This window comes from Mauremys mutica, chromosome 3, assembly GCF_020497125.1.
Source record: "Mauremys mutica isolate MM-2020 ecotype Southern chromosome 3, ASM2049712v1, whole genome shotgun sequence".
Classification (NCBI taxonomy): domain Eukaryota; kingdom Metazoa; phylum Chordata; order Testudines; family Geoemydidae; genus Mauremys; species Mauremys mutica.
Genome location: NC_059074.1, coordinates 137,710,375 through 137,727,716, shown reverse-complemented (window position 1 = coordinate 137,727,716; position 17,342 = coordinate 137,710,375). Strand labels below are relative to the sequence as shown.

Below are 17,342 nucleotides of genomic sequence, written 5' to 3'. Positions count from 1 at the left end.
TTATATTTATGAATTTTTATCCTAGCTAGTTTAATTGCATATATTGAATATAGTGGGAGTTCTGAATGCAGACTACTTGCAAGATTCATAGATTCTAGGACTGGAAGGGACCTCAAGAGGTCATCGAGTCTAGTCCCCTGCCCTCATGACAGGACCAAATACTGTCTAGACCGTTCCTGATAGACATTTATCTAACCTACTCTTAAATATCTGTACTGCTGCCCATGATGAACAGTGACAATAAAATAATTAACCTTAAGCTAGAAATGAAATAAGGTTGAGACATTGCATTTGTTCCTTCATTACCAAATTAACTCGAAAAAGAAATGTTTTTTTATTCCATTATAGACTATGTTAACATCTACTTTATCATGTTATTTCACTTTCTGCTTTATGTTAGCTAAGGGTATACAATATTTTCATGACAAAGATTTAGCTATAGGCAAGGTGTGTAAAACAGATGATGTCCTTTCTTGACACATCCTTTAAAAATAATCTCCAAAAATATATTTTAGGAGGCTGCTGGCCAATTCCTAGAGCAGTGCTATAGGGAAGTGATGTGAACCCTGCTACTGATACAGGCGTTAGACTTTTATCTTGGATCAAGGTAAAATATCTTGGCCTCCATTTTGAAGGTAACTAGATGCCCACTTTTTGGATGCTCAAACTGAGACATCTAAGAAGGTCCTAATTTTCAGAAAGTTCTGAGCATTCAATCTCTGAAAATCAGGATCCTTTAAAATATCTCAATTTAGGCACCCAGAATAACTAGTCACTTTTAAACATGTAAATCCTTGGCTTTCATTTAACTGATTGTATCAATTTTAAAGTTCTATACAGTGGGACCCAACCATGCTGGAAAGTTTCTCCCATGCAAAGTTCCACTGAATTCAGCAGGACTTGGTGCATGAGTAAAGGTGTGGATCCTTTGCAGTAATTTAGATTGGTGGAGTTTGAGTAGTTCTGCACCCTCTCTGTATTGGATAGAGTTCCTACCTTATGACTTGTTCATGTGGCTATTAAAACTATGAACTCACAGTTTAGAAAGCTGGCTCTGCTTTATATTGTTGCTCTAGAGTGAGTGAGCGCACTAGTGGCTGAACATACTGTTTACTTGTACTCCGACGAAACAATTTATTCTGCAAATTAAAATGTTATATGCCCAACTCCCCTCTTATTTAAAATTAAATTTACTACATTAATAGAGGTTCTTCTGGCAAATTAAAAACACTTCCATGTCATTGCAAGTTTATGAAATACTGAGGCTATTTATGTTCATACTCAGACGGATCAGGGTTCATTTCAGTTTGGCCAAATCTAATGAATGTTAATCCATATGCATATGGGTTCATTTCTTGTGAGGCTTGTCAGTTCCTTTCTTGGGTTTAGTGACTCACAGCTGTTGGGAATTTGAGGAATTTAATTCTCCCACATTCTCTTGTTTAAATGTAATATAGAAGAAAGATGAAAGGCAGAGAAAAATTCCAAGGTTCACAGGTAATTACAGTCTATGTAAATACAACAAATAATTGTAACAATGTAGAAAACAGAATATTGTGGGGAGGAGGAGGAGGCGGTAATAAGACATGTTTCAGGAGAAAGGTGAATAGAAGTGGGTGAAATTATAGAATGGATTGAGCACAGGAAAAGTGAGAGTTGGAGAGGATTTAATTTTTGTTCTAGAGTTAGGAGCTGTAATTCAGGAGAAGAGATGGATATGAGCTATCAGGGAATCTTCACATAGGTAAAATGAGATAGGGAAGCTGTTCTGGATTACGGGGACAAAAGGAGACAGATATGTGTCTTTGAATGTGAATGGAAACAGTGATAGACAAAAAATCTGTGGAATGGGCTGAATTACAATGATAATTTCAGAAAGGGAGGTGGGGGGTGCTGGGTGTGGGAGGGGCAAATTCTTTAAGTCTGTAGGAGAGGTAATGTACTGGTTCCTGAAATGGACTAAAGGTCGGGTAATGTGTTCCCATTTTATGGTATAAATGAGGTGATTATTTTGGACAAAACAAAGTTAGAAGAATTAGTAGTATGGAGTGAAGAAATCCATAAAGGAAATCATTCCACTAGTTCAGGCTAAGAAGAGAGGAAGACCTGCATCAGAGCTTCAGCAAAGGGATTGAGATAGTGTCTGCTGTGGACAGGACAGTATTTTGGAGGGGATAGTAGGCAAATATATAGATCTAGGCAACATGAAAAACAAAAGTTTCCTGAGTCTAAAAGAATATGCAGCTTTTTCTGCACTAGAGGTGAAGGACAGGGAACAGTGGTGGTTAGGATGAGAGGGCTCTTACCAATTACAGTGTAGGCCAGGGTAGTCAATTATTTTTTGTCAAGGTCCAAATTTCTTAGTAAAGCTATAGTCAAAGTCCAGACTCTAGAAAAAATAATAAGAAACTCCAACCAATAATGATGATAATAACTAAAAAATATGTTGGGGTCTGTTCAAAAGTGTCTGGCGGTCTGGATGCAATCAATTTGTGGAGTGCTCTGTGTGGATGGCAGCACAGGGAGCCTCTTCGCCCTTTCCCTAGGACACTCATGCTCATGAGACAGCAATAATTTATGCTTCTCTGTGCAGGGTGTATAGCATCACCAAAGAGGACAAGTTGTTGGGTCAGAGTCTGGGCATGGTCCCACTTTCCTGGAACCAGACAGAACCTTGAGATCTGTTGTATAGGGAGCATGCATTGCACCCTTTCATCCTCCTCCTCTCCTGTTTGGGAGCTTCATGGCTGCCCAGAGGATTCAGGGGGCCTGGGGCAAAGCAATTTCGGGGGCCCCTTCCCAAGAAAAAGTTGTAATATTATAGAATACTATATTCTCGTGGGGGCCCCTGCAGGGCCCAGGGCCTGGGGCAAATTGCCCCACTTCCCCCCCTCCCCTCTGGGCGGCCCTGGGGAGCTTTCAACTTGCTCCTCTTTAGGTAGTAACGCATCAATGGCACTGCCATTCCTGCAGTAAATGGCCTGCTATCCCCAGTCAGGCTCTGCCCGTAGGTGCCGTAATTTGCCCAACTCAGTTGGGAAGTTCTGCTGAAGACATGAGCAGGTGAGAAAAGCAGAGAGTGAGAAACAGTGACAGATAGAATGTAATAGAGATTCGGAGAGAAGGCAGAGTGTATTTCATCTTCCTTATCTGTCAAACTCAAATAATTCTTCACAAGGGTGTTGTGAGGCTAAACTAATGTGCACTAAGTTTCTCACATGAGAGTCTCACATGAAAGGTGCTATTAAAGTGAGAAATATGTTATTTCTAGCTCTAATTATGTTAGACCAGGGAGGCACCACTGTTTCTCAAGTCACTGGCCATTCAGATAGCTGAAGAAGGTGTTTAGGTGCTTGGTTAGTGGGAAAGGGAAATAATTGGGGAACGAAATTCAATAAGTGGATATTGATTAATAATGGCATCACTGATGTTGTAGGATAAAGAGAGGGAAGATTACAGAAGATGAGGACAGGATAAGTTCATGGAGATTGAATGGGCAGGAGATTGCAGGGTTGGGTTCCAATGGAGTCAAAGGAAGGAACTGGATTTTCATGATTCCACTGATTCTGGTTGAAGAGAAAAATACAGTGGTTGTTAGGTGATATGAAAGTTCATGTGTCAGACTTGGGCTAGTGAGATATTTGCTTCTTCATGGGTGTGTGGGTGTGTGGGGGGTGGAGAGTGGGGGGAGAATTTAGCAGGTAGAAGACATGACGTTAGAAGACTGTAAAAACAACCAAGCAAATAGGCTGCAGTCAATTACAAATGCTAGTGAGTTAAATGTTACAGAATACCAGACGAAGAATACTATGTGGAGAATCAGAAATGAAATGGATAGTTCAAAATGTCCCTCAGTGTTGTTTTCTTCTTGCAAAAATTCATTTCAGTTTTGCATCTTGCTAGCAGATTATTTCAGTGTTTTGCATTTTGTTAGAAAAACACAGCTCTGGGTAAAAAAATAGAGAAACAGATGTAAAACTAAATTGGCCAACAGTTTCATGCTAGCAAAGATCAAATATATCTGTACAAAATTTTGAGAGAGCTTGGAATTTACTTGACAGGGCAGTTGACAGGACAAGCTATCAATAGCTTCAATGCAGAGCCTCACTTCCCCTTTGATATAACCAATAACCTTTAGCTTTCTCTCGTGTTGTTTGTCTCTATTTTAATTCAAATGTATCTGTATGTTATCCTTTTGTTATCCTTATCTGTCAAACAAAAGAGGAAAATCTGTGGATCACGAATCTGAAGGTGACATTAACTAAACTTCTTGCACATCTTCTATGATTCTAAGCATAATTTGACCTTATATAAAATATATCCATCAAATTCCACATGTGTATTTGCAGCAAGATTCTACTTTTTCATTTTCAGAATCCCAAATATGCACTTCACCTGAACGATGAGTTTAAATAAAATCCTTGATTTTTTGGGAAGATCACTGAGCCAACTTCTGTTGGTAAAAGAGACAAGCTTTCAAGCTCCAGAAGTCTTCTATTGAATGAATTCACACAGCAAAATGATAAAAGACAAAAACACCATATCACCCACGGGCAAGCACTTTTCACAAAATGATCACTCCATATCTGGCCTCTCAGTCCTCATCCTCAAAGGAGGCCTGCACAACACCTTCAAAAGACGAGCCTAGGAACTTACATTCATAACTTTGCTAGACACTAAAAAATCATGGTCTTAATAAAGGCAATGGATTTATGGCTTATTACAACAATCTGTAACCCATTAACCCCCATCTTATGTCCTTATGACTGTAAAGGAGTTAACTGGCTGCTTCACCTTGAATAGTCTCTTACAATATATATTAACTACTTATGCTATACAATCTGAGTATCTTTCCCAGACCTGAAAAAGAGCCCTGTGTAGCTTGAGAGCTTGTCTCTTTCACAAACAGAAGTTGATCCTATAAAAGATATTACCTCATCTACCTACTATGAATGTTCATGAATCTTTTATCCAGGTTGAATTACAATAAAATAAGGAAATAACCCCCAGTGGCAATATACCGCTTTTCTTTCTCTCTTTCTCTAGGTAAAGTGGAGTCTGAAAGCTTCAGCTATCAGGGATTCTTTATGAAATGGGAGAGAAGGCAAAAAAAAAAGTCTACCTTTTTCTATTGCCCTTGAGAATTTAAGTGGCAATTTTCTTTTCTGGAGTTTTTCTTTCTAGAGATATTGTCTTTCCCAATCAGAGCTAAATTCAGCTATAGTACTGCTGAACTTGGCCTATAATACCTCAGTTGCATCTGCAGAACATAGCATATACTTGGTAAATGAAAGCATAGACAGGCAATTGCAATCATATACCACACTTTTATTCAGCTTCATTTTCCATTTAGAACATGTTTGTCTACTTATTTTGCATTCACAGTTTTAAATGCCTGTTTGAAAATTTGACCTGTTATCTCAAACTTTCTTTCTCTAGTAGGCAGTCATTTTACTAATCTCTGTATGGCTCTGCATAGCAACACAGTTTGAATTCATAGACTCCAGAACGGGGAATAAGACCTCTTAGGTCATCTAACCCATCTCCCTGACATCACAGGTTTGGTTCTTAGAATGGCATTAGTGTCTTGCCCTGTCTAGTTTTATATATCAAGCTATGGGGCTTGAACACTTCTCTTGAGAGACATCCACACCCTAATAAAATCTTCCTGCCAAATGCAATCTTTCATACTTTTAGCCCATTGTTCCTAGTCATTAGTACTGATAAAATAACCATTAGCTCTTGGCTAGTGATTTTCTTCCAGGAATCTCACACCACTTTACAAAGCTAAGTAAGTAGCATTTAACCTCATTTTACTGAGGAGAAAACTAAGATACAAATTTAAGTGACTTGCCCAGGGTCAGTCACAGGCAATGGGAATGAAATCTTGGTCTCCAGAATTTTGTTCAGCCTTGTGCCCTAACTGCTGGGTCCTTTAGTCTCCCTCGCTAGGTACAGCATCTTGTTAATGTTATTGTACGTGAACAGTATTGCAGTTCTGTATTTTTTTAAATGTAAAACAACTGAATGCTATAGAAATTGGCAGCATATACAGAATATCTGAGCTAGTAGTTTGGTGGAAGGACTGGCTAAAAGGATCATCTATTTAGTGTAGATTCATCCCACAATGGGGAAGCCCTATTATGTGCTCAAGGGAGCAAACCTGTATTAGCATGGAGCTGGACTAGACCTACGAGGTTTATTCCCAGTCTACAGTCTATGAATTCAAACCCCATTGTACTGCTGTGCAGAGAGCTACATCAGTCACCAGAAGCTACCTCTGACACACAAATGATTCAGAGAAAGTCTCCATTCAAAGCTTGCTGGAGCCAGGATGCCCTGTGTTTTGTCCTAAAGCCTGCCAAATTTTGATGCAGACAGACAACCATCTGTTAGTCTGTCCATACGTGCCTTCTACGTGCCATACGTGCCTTCTACCTGTATTCGTGAACTTTATCTTAGGAATCAGCTATTGACATGCCTTAGCTGACATTAACTAGGTCAGCAGAATATAGGAGGAGAGGCAGCTTTTCATAATGCCACAGTTATGAGACAGACAAAAATTACAGTTCTGTGTCAAAGAGCCTTGCACTTTGGAGTCACTCTTGGGGTGAACGACTAAGGTTATAAAAAAAAAAAAGAGTTATAGCTGAGAATTCTCTTGTGCAGCCCGGTGCAGGTCGTTTGCCAACATTTTCATAAATGTGCTTAGGAAAAGTTCTCTTGAACTTTCTAATCAAGTGTGACCCAAATAGCTGTTTTGAAACATCTGTTTGTTGTTGCATTACTATAAATGCATTGTTAATCTAAGCTTAAATCCTGGCCTTTATCAATATAAACAATGTAATTTCATATAGAAAGAATACCATTTAAAGATTTATAAATATAATTCAGAATTTTCAGAATTACTTTCAAATCATTGCTTTGAATAAACTAAACTGATTTGACCATTTCATTATTAATATGAAAATTAAATCTGCCAGCTGATGAATAGGGAACTAACAAAAGACATACGAGTGATTTCATTTGGGAGTGGTATATGGTCATGAGGATCTCCAAAATTATTGAAGCCTGCAATAGCTTAACATCCCCAGGCTTATGTAAGAGGGTGTAATTGCATTGTAGATACCTGAGACTAAATGAAGAAAGTTATTGTGCCCAGTTTGTTCACATAAAAACTGGCCTTTTCTTTTTTATGCTTAAGTGGAAAATGAAACCTAAGTCCTAGAGACCAGAAATAATTAATTGCTTTATAGAAGCATCAGTGAGATAAAGGAATAATTTGCACTGTAAATGGTGGTGATACTTAAATTGAGCACTTGTTACAGATTTGTCTATTGGCAGTGCAGATTTACTCTAATCCTTTATCTGGCACATTCAAAGATTGCTAATTTATCTGCCCTTAGGACAGCATCTGTTTGAACTCTGTAGACCTTATTTTAACTTTTATTCTTTTGCCCTGGCAATATTGAATGTATGCATATGACTCCCATTGACTCTGAAGCCAGAATTTGGTCTTGTAGCTAATACTAGCTTCAGATGTATTCTGAGAAATAGGTGAGGGTAACGTCTGTAAATTCTCATGATTTATGTTTGTTACTGAATTAACCTATATCAGGCACTATTAAACCAAATAAAGTGTCCATGTTAGGGTTTCTTTTCATAATTATTTTTATATTTTTTTCCAACCAAAACAATTTGGCAAAATCAATACAAAATGTTAGTATCATTAAATCTTTATTTTTTTGCTGAAAAAAGCTTTGAACAAAAATATTTAACCATGCCATTGAAAGACTCACTTAAAAATTACCTCTTGTAAAGATTTTTTCCCTTCTCTTTTGCCTCACAGACATTCAGCCTGGCCCTCAATTTCTTGTGTATTTAGAAATCTTACTGATTTCACTGGGAATCTTGCATAAAGATAACAATATCATCACCAGGGTAGTAGTGTAGATGGGTTCTTCTGATCCTACTATGTGGGATCTCCTATTGAGGTGTCATCAGACCTAACTGTAAAGCCCATCCTGAACCCAACTAGACCACAAGTAACCTGAACCTGGTCCAAGCCCAAGTATGTCAAGTCATTGTCATATCTGACCTGACCCAACACTTGTATTTGGGTTTTATTGGATTCAAGTTGGATTGCAAGGTCAGATGCAGAGGTGCCAATGTTGGAGCTGGAAGAGCAACATGGCTGGGACATTGCAAATGGACCATGTGCTTCTGCTTCATAAACGTGCAGTGCTCCCCCTCCATGCCCCACAGCCACCCCAGAGAGGCCAGGGCCTCCAATACCTGTACGCTGGTGAGGCCACAGCCCCCTGGACCACCCAGACCACAGCCAGGGCAGCCAGGCGGTTGGACAGCCCCATCACTGTGCAGACACAGAGTAACCCCCCTCCTCTTCACTTCCACTGTCACCTCCTGCCTGCCTCTCTGCAGGAATCCAGGCACGGGGAAGGGGTCAGAGTGGGAGGGGTATAGACCTTGGGATGGTGTGGCAGCGCATGATCGGTAGCCACTTACAGATCCCCCTGATCATTACCTCAGATTTCCTGAATTGTTGCAGCAAGGGCACCATGCAGTACTCCATGCAATTGGGGTGAGGTGCAGGGTGGGGCAGCGCAGAGGCTGACTGGTGCAGGGTCCTGGCTGGCCATGCTGCTGCACTCGCAGGTGAGCCACGTTATGTCTCTCTCTCCCTCATCTGGAAAGAGCTGATGTGAGTGCAGCACTGCCTCTCCTTGTGGCACCACCTCCACTGGCCCTTGCCTCACACTCCCCCAGTCTTCTTGGGCCTAATTTTAAAGCCCAACCTGAACCTGGCCCAAGTGTGTCAACCCTTTTTCCAGTCCAACTTGTACCCAACACGTGTAGTCGATTCCCATTGGGTTCAGATCAGGTTGCAAGTCTGTAGTCTTCAAAGGCCCAGTCCTGGTGCCATTCAAAACTCCCAAATCAGTGGGAGTTTGATCAGGCTCCATCTGAGCAACTAACTTCATGGCCTTAAACTTTTAGAATGGGAGCTGTGGGTTTTCCACTAAATGGGTGTATGTAATGTATAAAATTAGTCCTCTTCCTTGTTCAGAGTTTGAAACCTCATAATTATCTCTCTGGTCTTCTTTTTAAAAAACAAACAAACAAACAAAATAACCCTGCAGAGGCTTTGCATGAGCTCTAAACGATAATTAAGCAGTTGAGAGTTGAAAATGGCTGAACCCTAAAAATGGGTTATTGTGACTGAATATATTTAAAAGCTGTTGCCAAGAGGCAACATATCTCAGTGGGACATGTTCACTAATTTTACTGTTGAGCTGTCAAGTTGCCCACATTTTGTAAGCCAGTTATTGTGGGTGAGATTTTCCAAAACACATAGCAATTTCCATTGAAGTTAATGGGTACGTCTACACTCAGGCCCACAGACTTGTGCTAGCAGGGTGGCTAATATCAGCTAAAAATCGCTGTGTAGATGGCACTTTGAAGTTGTGGACTCAGACTGGAACTGGGACTCTGAAGCCCCTCCAGACTTCAGAGCCCAAGCTCCAGCTTCAAAGCACCGTGTGCACAGCGATTTTTAGAGTAGTAGTGTGAGCTCTGCTGGCATAAGTGGAATGGAACTGGTCTGGGAGGCTCATTCTTAGATGCTGTGTAGACAGGCCAAATGAGTGTTTTATCATTGGTTTAAATAGATTCTTACCTTATTGCTCAGACAGATGCAGGTTTAAAGTGGGGCTTATGTGTGGTAGTTTGGGAAAACAGTCACTGCACATTGGCTGTCTCAGAAAGCACGACCCTACGAAAAATAAACAAACAGAAAAGTAAGTTCAGGGGAAGAGAACAAACATACTAATATAAATACCTACCTCTTATATGGTACTTTTCATCAGTAGATCTCAATGTGCTTTATAAAGCAGGGCAGTGTCATTATCCCCATTTTATAGATGGAGAAGTGGCGGCAGAGAGAGATGCAGTGACCTGTCCAAGGTGGCAGAGATGAGACTAGAATCCAGGTCTCAGGGGTTCCAGTCCAGCGCTCTATGACATCCCTTTGACTGTGGAATTATTCTGTTTCCTTGTACATTTAAATTATCTTGGTCATCTGAGTTTGTGGACCATTGCTCATTGATATGGTCTTTAAAAAAGTTGCTACTCAAGCTCTGTTTTTCCATTGTACTCCAATCTGTTCTAAATCATATGCTATTGCTACAACTATATAATTTGTTTTACTGGAAGGCAATCAGATTGATTGCAAAATCATGTTAAAGTATACAAGGACTAAAATAAGATTGTATGTTGCAGTCCATGTTTAGCAAACTGAGATTACGAATGAGGCTTTGTTGCATTATATATCATTTGTTTTTATGTTAAGTAATTTTTATGAAATACTCTGTTGCATTTGGTTACTTCCAGTGAGATAGTGGCTTTATTGTGAGACATGCTGAAAATGAATGGGCCAAATTCTGATCTTTCACCAGTGACAATCCAGTCTTTGACTGCTTTGAACTGGTTTGTAGCTGATGGAAGAATTTGCTTCATGATTGGCCCTAAGGATGTTTAGGGCCCTATCTTGTCACTTATGCAGTCACATATGTAGTATGTAACTTAGAGTTTGGCATATGATGCTGTTTGCGGAAAAGGTTGAGTTGTCCTCAGTGCAATTAGTAGTATTCTGAAGGCTTTCCATAGAGCCAAATAACCAGTCTGTAGAGCGTAACAGTTTCCAAGGTAACTGCTTGGTGGTCTCCTTGTGGGCACCTCACCTTCTTAAATTTGTCAACGTGACCTCTCCCCCCCAAAAAAGAATATGTAAAAATAAGAGGCCTTGGTTGTTAAAAACATTCCTACAGATCATACTTCCAGCTCTAGCTATGCATGCACAGCAGAAATGTGAATTCAAAATAGTGGGCACTCTGGTCTGCCTCTCCACAGGTAAATTTGAATTCTATATTTGGGGGGACAGTTGTAGTCTGGCCAATGGGGGCGTGTATTGGGGGTGCAAATTCTGTGCCTGACAGAGGCTTGTATTTGGGGGGGGGAATGCCCCTCCAAATTACACCCATGTGCCTCTCACCTTGTTGTTGAACCAGCTATTTATGACTGACTGCTTTGGAAGAAGGGAGGAAAACAGTTGACTCATTCACTCCCTCTCCAGGCACTACAAGCCAGGCTACACCAACTGTAGTAACTGCAAACCGCTAATGTTACAGATGGGGTAAGATAAGGTCTGGGAAGTACTGTGCAATCAATGCCTTGAGGAAAATATTTGTTGCAGCATCCCTAACTCCAACTCCCATTCCTCTTAAGGAAAAAAAAATTATTTATCTGCACCCCCATTTTATCTTCTGTAAAAGGAGGGTGATATTTACCTTCTTTTGTAAAGTGCCTGAACGTCTATGGATAAAGTACACTATAGAAGAGTTAAAGTATTATTATTGTCTGGGAAACTGCAAACAATTCAGCTCAAATTCCTGAGCTGCTGCTTCCACAAGAAGCCCTTAACAATATCCCAGAATGGCTGCATTCATGCTAAAAGTGAGAGTGCTGGCACTACAATGATGGGGGGGGAGGGCAATTGAACCAAAGAGTTGAAGTGTCCTTGAGCACCGTTTTCTTCTGCCTTGGCATCAGCAGATCTGTCATACTTCCCAGACAGATAAATCCTCCCGGGCACACTTTAGACCCTGCCTTAAGTACGCTGACATGTAGAAAGAGTTTTAATGAGCATAAAAAAGGCCAGATGGTATAATCATTAGACTCCTAAAATAAGAGAAGCATTTTAATACCCTGGAGGAAAGTCTTGAGGGATAAACGTATCCGTTTTGAAGTCCTGGCTCAGAAATGTGCACACTAAAAAGAAGTCATTAGATGGAAATTTCAAGGAGACAGGTCCAGGACTCGTTGCCACAAGATATTACTGAGACAAATAATGTAGTATAACAGCAGATGTTGTAATTAAAGGAATCTAGTCCTGTTCTGAAATTTACTTACTGGGGTAAAATGACAAAGGCTGATAATCCTCATACTTCAGGATCAGATACTGATCTCCAGGTGTCATACCCCTCTAATGAAGCTCATTTCAATGGACCTCACTTCTTTAAGTCCCAAAATTACCTATATAGCATACAAATATGGTGTCACATAACTTTTATTGTTGAAATTTATTTACCTTGGAAATAAAGAATCTTTAGTCTGAGGCTACAGAAAATTATTTACACTGAAGGAAAGAATCCTATAGCATCTCAAGTTCCCAGCATGATACTGTGTTCTTCTTTTTGGATCTTTATCACCATTTAAGAGTTATGCCAGGGGCCTGAATCTACAACTCTTGCTCACATTAGGTAACACTTACATAAGCAGTCCCATTGATCTGTGTCTAGAAGCATGAGAATTGTTAGCCCTTGTCATTTTACTCCAGATAGTAAATGTTGAAACAGGATTAGACTATTACACTTGTGTAGGCAAGTACTGTTTATCTTGGGGTCACCATGAAATTGCCCTGGTGTAGCAGAATTAGGCAGATTGTGAGGTGTTCAGGCCTTCAATTGACACATCTTGGATTGGACACAGCCAAAGAAAGGCTGCCAGACAAGTAAATCATTGGTCTGTTCTGCTGTGGACATTATGATCCTGAAGGAATAACTGCTTTAGAAAAGGAGATTGGGCTGATGGCAAGGAACAAAGTACAACAAATATATTGAATATAGGTTGGGCAACTATCTTCTAAGAATATTAGTTTTACAGTAGGCCAAGCAAAAGAAGAGAGTGGGAGTTTTCTATGTATATTTAAAGAGATGTTGGGGTAACCTGACAGGCTTAAACTCAGCTCATGGAGTTCCTGGAATCCTCTCTGCTCATCTTTAATAAATACATTTTTTTAAAATAATCCTCACAATGTCTTAGAGCAAATGCTGACAGGATTTTTTTCCTAGATCTGTCAGTTAAGAAAGTAATTTTGAAAGCAATAAGAAAAAAAAGATGGAATGTAATGAGGGCCCAATTCTGCCCTCAGTTATGTGCCTGGAGCTACCATTGGACTCAGCGAGAAGAGCCAGAATTCAGCACTTATTCTCTTTCCTAGATTTCAGAACAAACCCTAAGGCAATGGTGCTTTAAATATGCATTGAAATTGGGGCTAAGTTCTGTACCTCAGCCTGCTAAGTTATATGTGACAAATAGATATATCTTTGTATTAGCTGAGGAGGGAATATCAGAGAAGACAGACGGTAACACTTTTGAAGAAAATGGAAAGAATACAAATGGAGAAGAGTATAGACCAAGTAACATACATAGCAAATTTTAATTCTTCTTTCCATTAAGTAATATCTGGAGCCCCAGTTAAAGCTCAGAGGCACTTGCAATGAATGTAAGTTCTCTGCTGGTTTTCACCCTGTGTGATCCCAGTGAAATAATAGTATCAGGGGGTAGCCATGTTAGTCTGTATCCTCAAAAACAACAAGGATTCCGATGGCACCTTCAGGACCAACAGATTTATTTGGGCATAAGCTTTCGTGGGTAAAAAAATATTTTTTACCCACGAAAGCTTATGCCCAAATAAATCTGTTAGTCTTTAAGGTGCCACCAGACTCCTTGTTGTTTTAGTGAAATAATAGAATGCCTTGGAGAAGAGGGAGCAAGTCAGACTGAAACTATCTTAAGATTTATTCTTTTGTCTGAAGTGAATTTTATCTCTGGGAATCTTAAGTATTATTGATTTGGCCTCCTTAAAATTCAAGATTAGATTAGGTGCAAGGGACTTTGCTTGTCTAGGGACTGTCGGATTGAGTTCTTAGACACAAATCTTTCCTATCTGTGCCAGCAGTGGAAATGCATTTTTCTGTGTAGGGATGGGGATGGGTGGGCCAGGGTTCCTTCCCTCAGAATATATCAGAGCTTAGCTCTGTGAGGGCTCTATGTCACCAGCACAGAGTCCGTGGATGGGGTTGGTGAATCCTTGACTATACAAATCAAATCAAAAGGCCATTCTACCCCACAGAGGGGCTGGGGCTGGGGCTGGGGCGTGGAGGCATGAAACGGTTATGATGTTTCTCTTCAGACTTGTGAGGGGAAATTCTGCCCCACTCTACATCTCAATTCTGGAGGAGTCACCTGTACTAAATCCAGTTACTCAGGCTTGAAATGAAGGATAGGATTTGCCCCTAAATGAAAAGAATAGGATTTGCAGTTTAATTCAATAGGAATTTTGGATGCATAAAGGATTCTGGAGGATCAAACCATTAATGTAATGACTTAGGGCTAGTCTACACTTACCTGCCGGGTCGACGCGGTGAGTTCGACTTTTCGGAGTTCGAACTATCGCGTCTAATCTAGACGCGATAGTTCGAACTCCCCGCGCGCTCCGGTCGACTCCGGTACTCCACCACTGCAAAAGGCGGTGGCGGAGTCGACCTTGGAGCCGCGGACTTCGATCCCGCGGCGTCTGGACGGGTAAGTAGTTCGAACTAGGGTACTTCGAGTTCAGCTACGCTATTCACGTAGCTGAACTTGCGTACCCTAGTTCGACCCCCGCCCTTAGTGTAGACCTGCCCTTAGTGAGTAATGCTAACATCTGTCCTCTCTCTCACCTTAGTTTGATTTCAACCAATTTCTTTTCAGCAGTTGTTGCTTGTAATATATTTGGCAAAATTCTGTTCAATTACACTGGTGTGAATCCAGAACAACATTGCTGAAATCAATGCAATTCCTTTGGATTTGCCCCAATGTAAATAAGACTAAATTTGATCCCAATGTTGTATGTAAAGATATGCTCCTACTTTTTTTCATTTTCACTCCCACATTATTTCCTCTTACAGATATTTTCCATAGGGAGTGATACTTTGAGTCTTTATTTTTTATTTGTATTGTTCCCTTTTTATTTTTAACTGTGAGTTTCTCTTGTTGATGTGGATTGGTGTCTATGCAATGGGAAAATAATAGCATATAAATAAACAATAAAGAAAACCCTTCTACTAGTGAAATAGGACAACACCTCCTGATAAACCTCTTGGTTCTTTTAGTCCATATGCAATACTTTAAAGATAAGTTGCCATTTAGCTTTTTAACAAATTAGTTCCTGGCAAAACAAAAAAACAAAACCAAAACCTCACCTCCACTGCTATAATGTAAAGAGAGCTAAATAATTATGCCATTAATCACTTTGGCAGAAGCTACACTTCAATAAAAAATACCATTGTATGTATTGACCCCCTTGTTCTAAAAAATTGACTACAGAGCAGGGGCAGATTAGGGTTTTGTGGGGCCCCTGGGCCAGAGCAAGTGGGGGGCCCCTCCCCACCCCTTCTGCCTTCAGTCCCCCTACTTCTCCCTCCTGGCTCTCCTGGCGGGGAAATGGGGTTGGGATGTGGGGGTTTGCCCGGGCACTCCAGCCGGGGAGTGGGGTCGGGATGTGGGGACCACAGGAGCGCCAGGTGGGCAGGAGGAGCTGGGCAAGCCCCCACCCCCCGGCAGGAGCATCGGGCAAGCGGAGTGGGTCAGGGTGCTGGGGGCGCCCATTTTTCTGGGCCCCCCCAACTGGCCAGTGCCCTGGGCATGGACCCCGTTGGCCCAGTGGCTAATCCGACACTGCTATAGAGGGAGAAACACAGAGGTAAAAATCTACCAGTCCGTGTCAATGGAATGTGGATGAAACCTTGAGATCTTGATTTCTGGGGCTTTGATGTTTATGAAATAGCAAGAAATGATTGATTGATTTTTTTGTGTGTTCTAGCGGTTTACCTCTGCAAGCGAACAATGCAAAACAAAGCACGGCTTGAGCTAGCAGACTATGAAGCAGTAAGTATGTGGGCCTTTCCTGGAACTGAGATGTCAAATAAATGAGATTTCCAAGCTTAGCAGAATGTAGGATAACATTAGAAACAAAGGCCACAGCATTTTTATAGTGCAGTGGTTTATACATTGAGCAGTTTAAACTTGTGTCTAGGCATGTGACAACCGGCACTCAGGTGCTAATATTTCAGAATCCATAAATGCTGTTGTACGTGAGCGCCTGCTGTATTATATTAAACAATGAAGATTGGGTTAGTGCATTATGAATAAAGATAGAAACAAATCCCAAATGTTCCCATAGTTTTGGAGTGCTGGGATCCAGGTTGTTGGTAGAGAGGGGCCAGCTGCAAAGTTTGAATTCATATCTCCCCAAAGTTCAGGGGTGTTTGGGAACTGAGACTTGGGCCCATCTCTAATCTAACTGTGCACAGATCCTTTCCCCAGCCTCAGGTGAACTGTTCACCAATCTCATGCAGTCGGAAACAAATATGTCCCAATGTTTGCCAGAACTATACTACAGTGTGTAAGGATTCCAATTATATATTTAAAGATCTAGCTTAAAATTTTCAAAAGGACTCAAGTAATGAAGAGTTGAGTCCCATTTTCAAAACTGACATAGGCCTTGTCTACACTACAGGACTATTTCGAATCTACTTAAGTCGAATTTGTGGATTCGACCTTATGAAGTCGAATTTGTGTATCCATACTAAATACACAAATTCGAACTTCTGAGTCCACATTCACGGGGCCAGCGTCGACTTTGGAAGCGGTGCACTGTGGGAAGCTATCCCACAGTTCCCGCAGTCCCCGCTGCCCATTGGAATGCTGGGTACAGCTCGCAATGCCTGCTGGGTGAAAAAATGTGTCGAGGGTGGTTTTGGGTAACTGTCATCATTGAACCGTCAATCACGCCCTCCCTCCATGAAAGCGCCGGCGGGAAATCTGTTCGCGCCCTTGTCTGGTCGGTTACAGCGCGGACGCCACATCACTGCGAGCATGGAGCCCGCTGCGATCATCGCTGCACTTATGGCCGTTGTCAACTCCTCGCACCTTATCGTCCACCTCTTCCACAGCCAGCTGATGAGAAACCGGGCGAGGAGGCTCCGGCAGCGCGGTGAGGACAGGAATTCACAGAGTGGCGCAGACCTCTCACAAAGCAGGGTACGCCGGGCAGTGGAGATCATGGTGGCAATGGGTCACGTTCATGGTGTGGAACGGCGATTCTGGGCCCGGGAAACAAGCACAGACTGGTGGGACCGCATAGTGCTGCAGGTCTGGGATGACACAGAGTGGCTGCGAAACTTCAGGATGCGTAAGGGCACTTTCCTTGAACTGTGTGACTTGCTGTCCCCTGCCCTGAAGCGCCAGGACACACGCATGCGAGCAGCCCTGAGTGTGCATAAGCGAGTGGCCATTGCTCTCTGCAAACTAGCAACGCCAGACAGCTACCGGTCAGTAGCGAACCACTTTGGCGTGGGCAAATCTACCGTGGGGATTGCTGTCATTCAAGTAGCCCACGCAATCGTTGAGCAACTGCTCTCAAAGGTAGTGACTCTCGG

General features: G+C 41.5%; 1 protein-coding gene across 11 annotated transcripts in view; it reads left to right on the top strand.

Moving 5' to 3' along the window:
- Positions 1–17,342, top strand: part of RGS7 (regulator of G protein signaling 7) — a 427,776-nt gene that overhangs the window by 324,881 nt on the left and 85,553 nt on the right. For all 11 annotated transcript variants that reach the window (XM_045011555.1, XM_045011554.1, XM_045011556.1 and 8 more), the window contains one exon: positions 15,725–15,789. In XM_045011555.1, the coding sequence (XP_044867490.1) occupies positions 15,725–15,789 (65 nt within the window). The remainder of the gene's footprint in view (positions 1–15,724; positions 15,790–17,342) is intronic.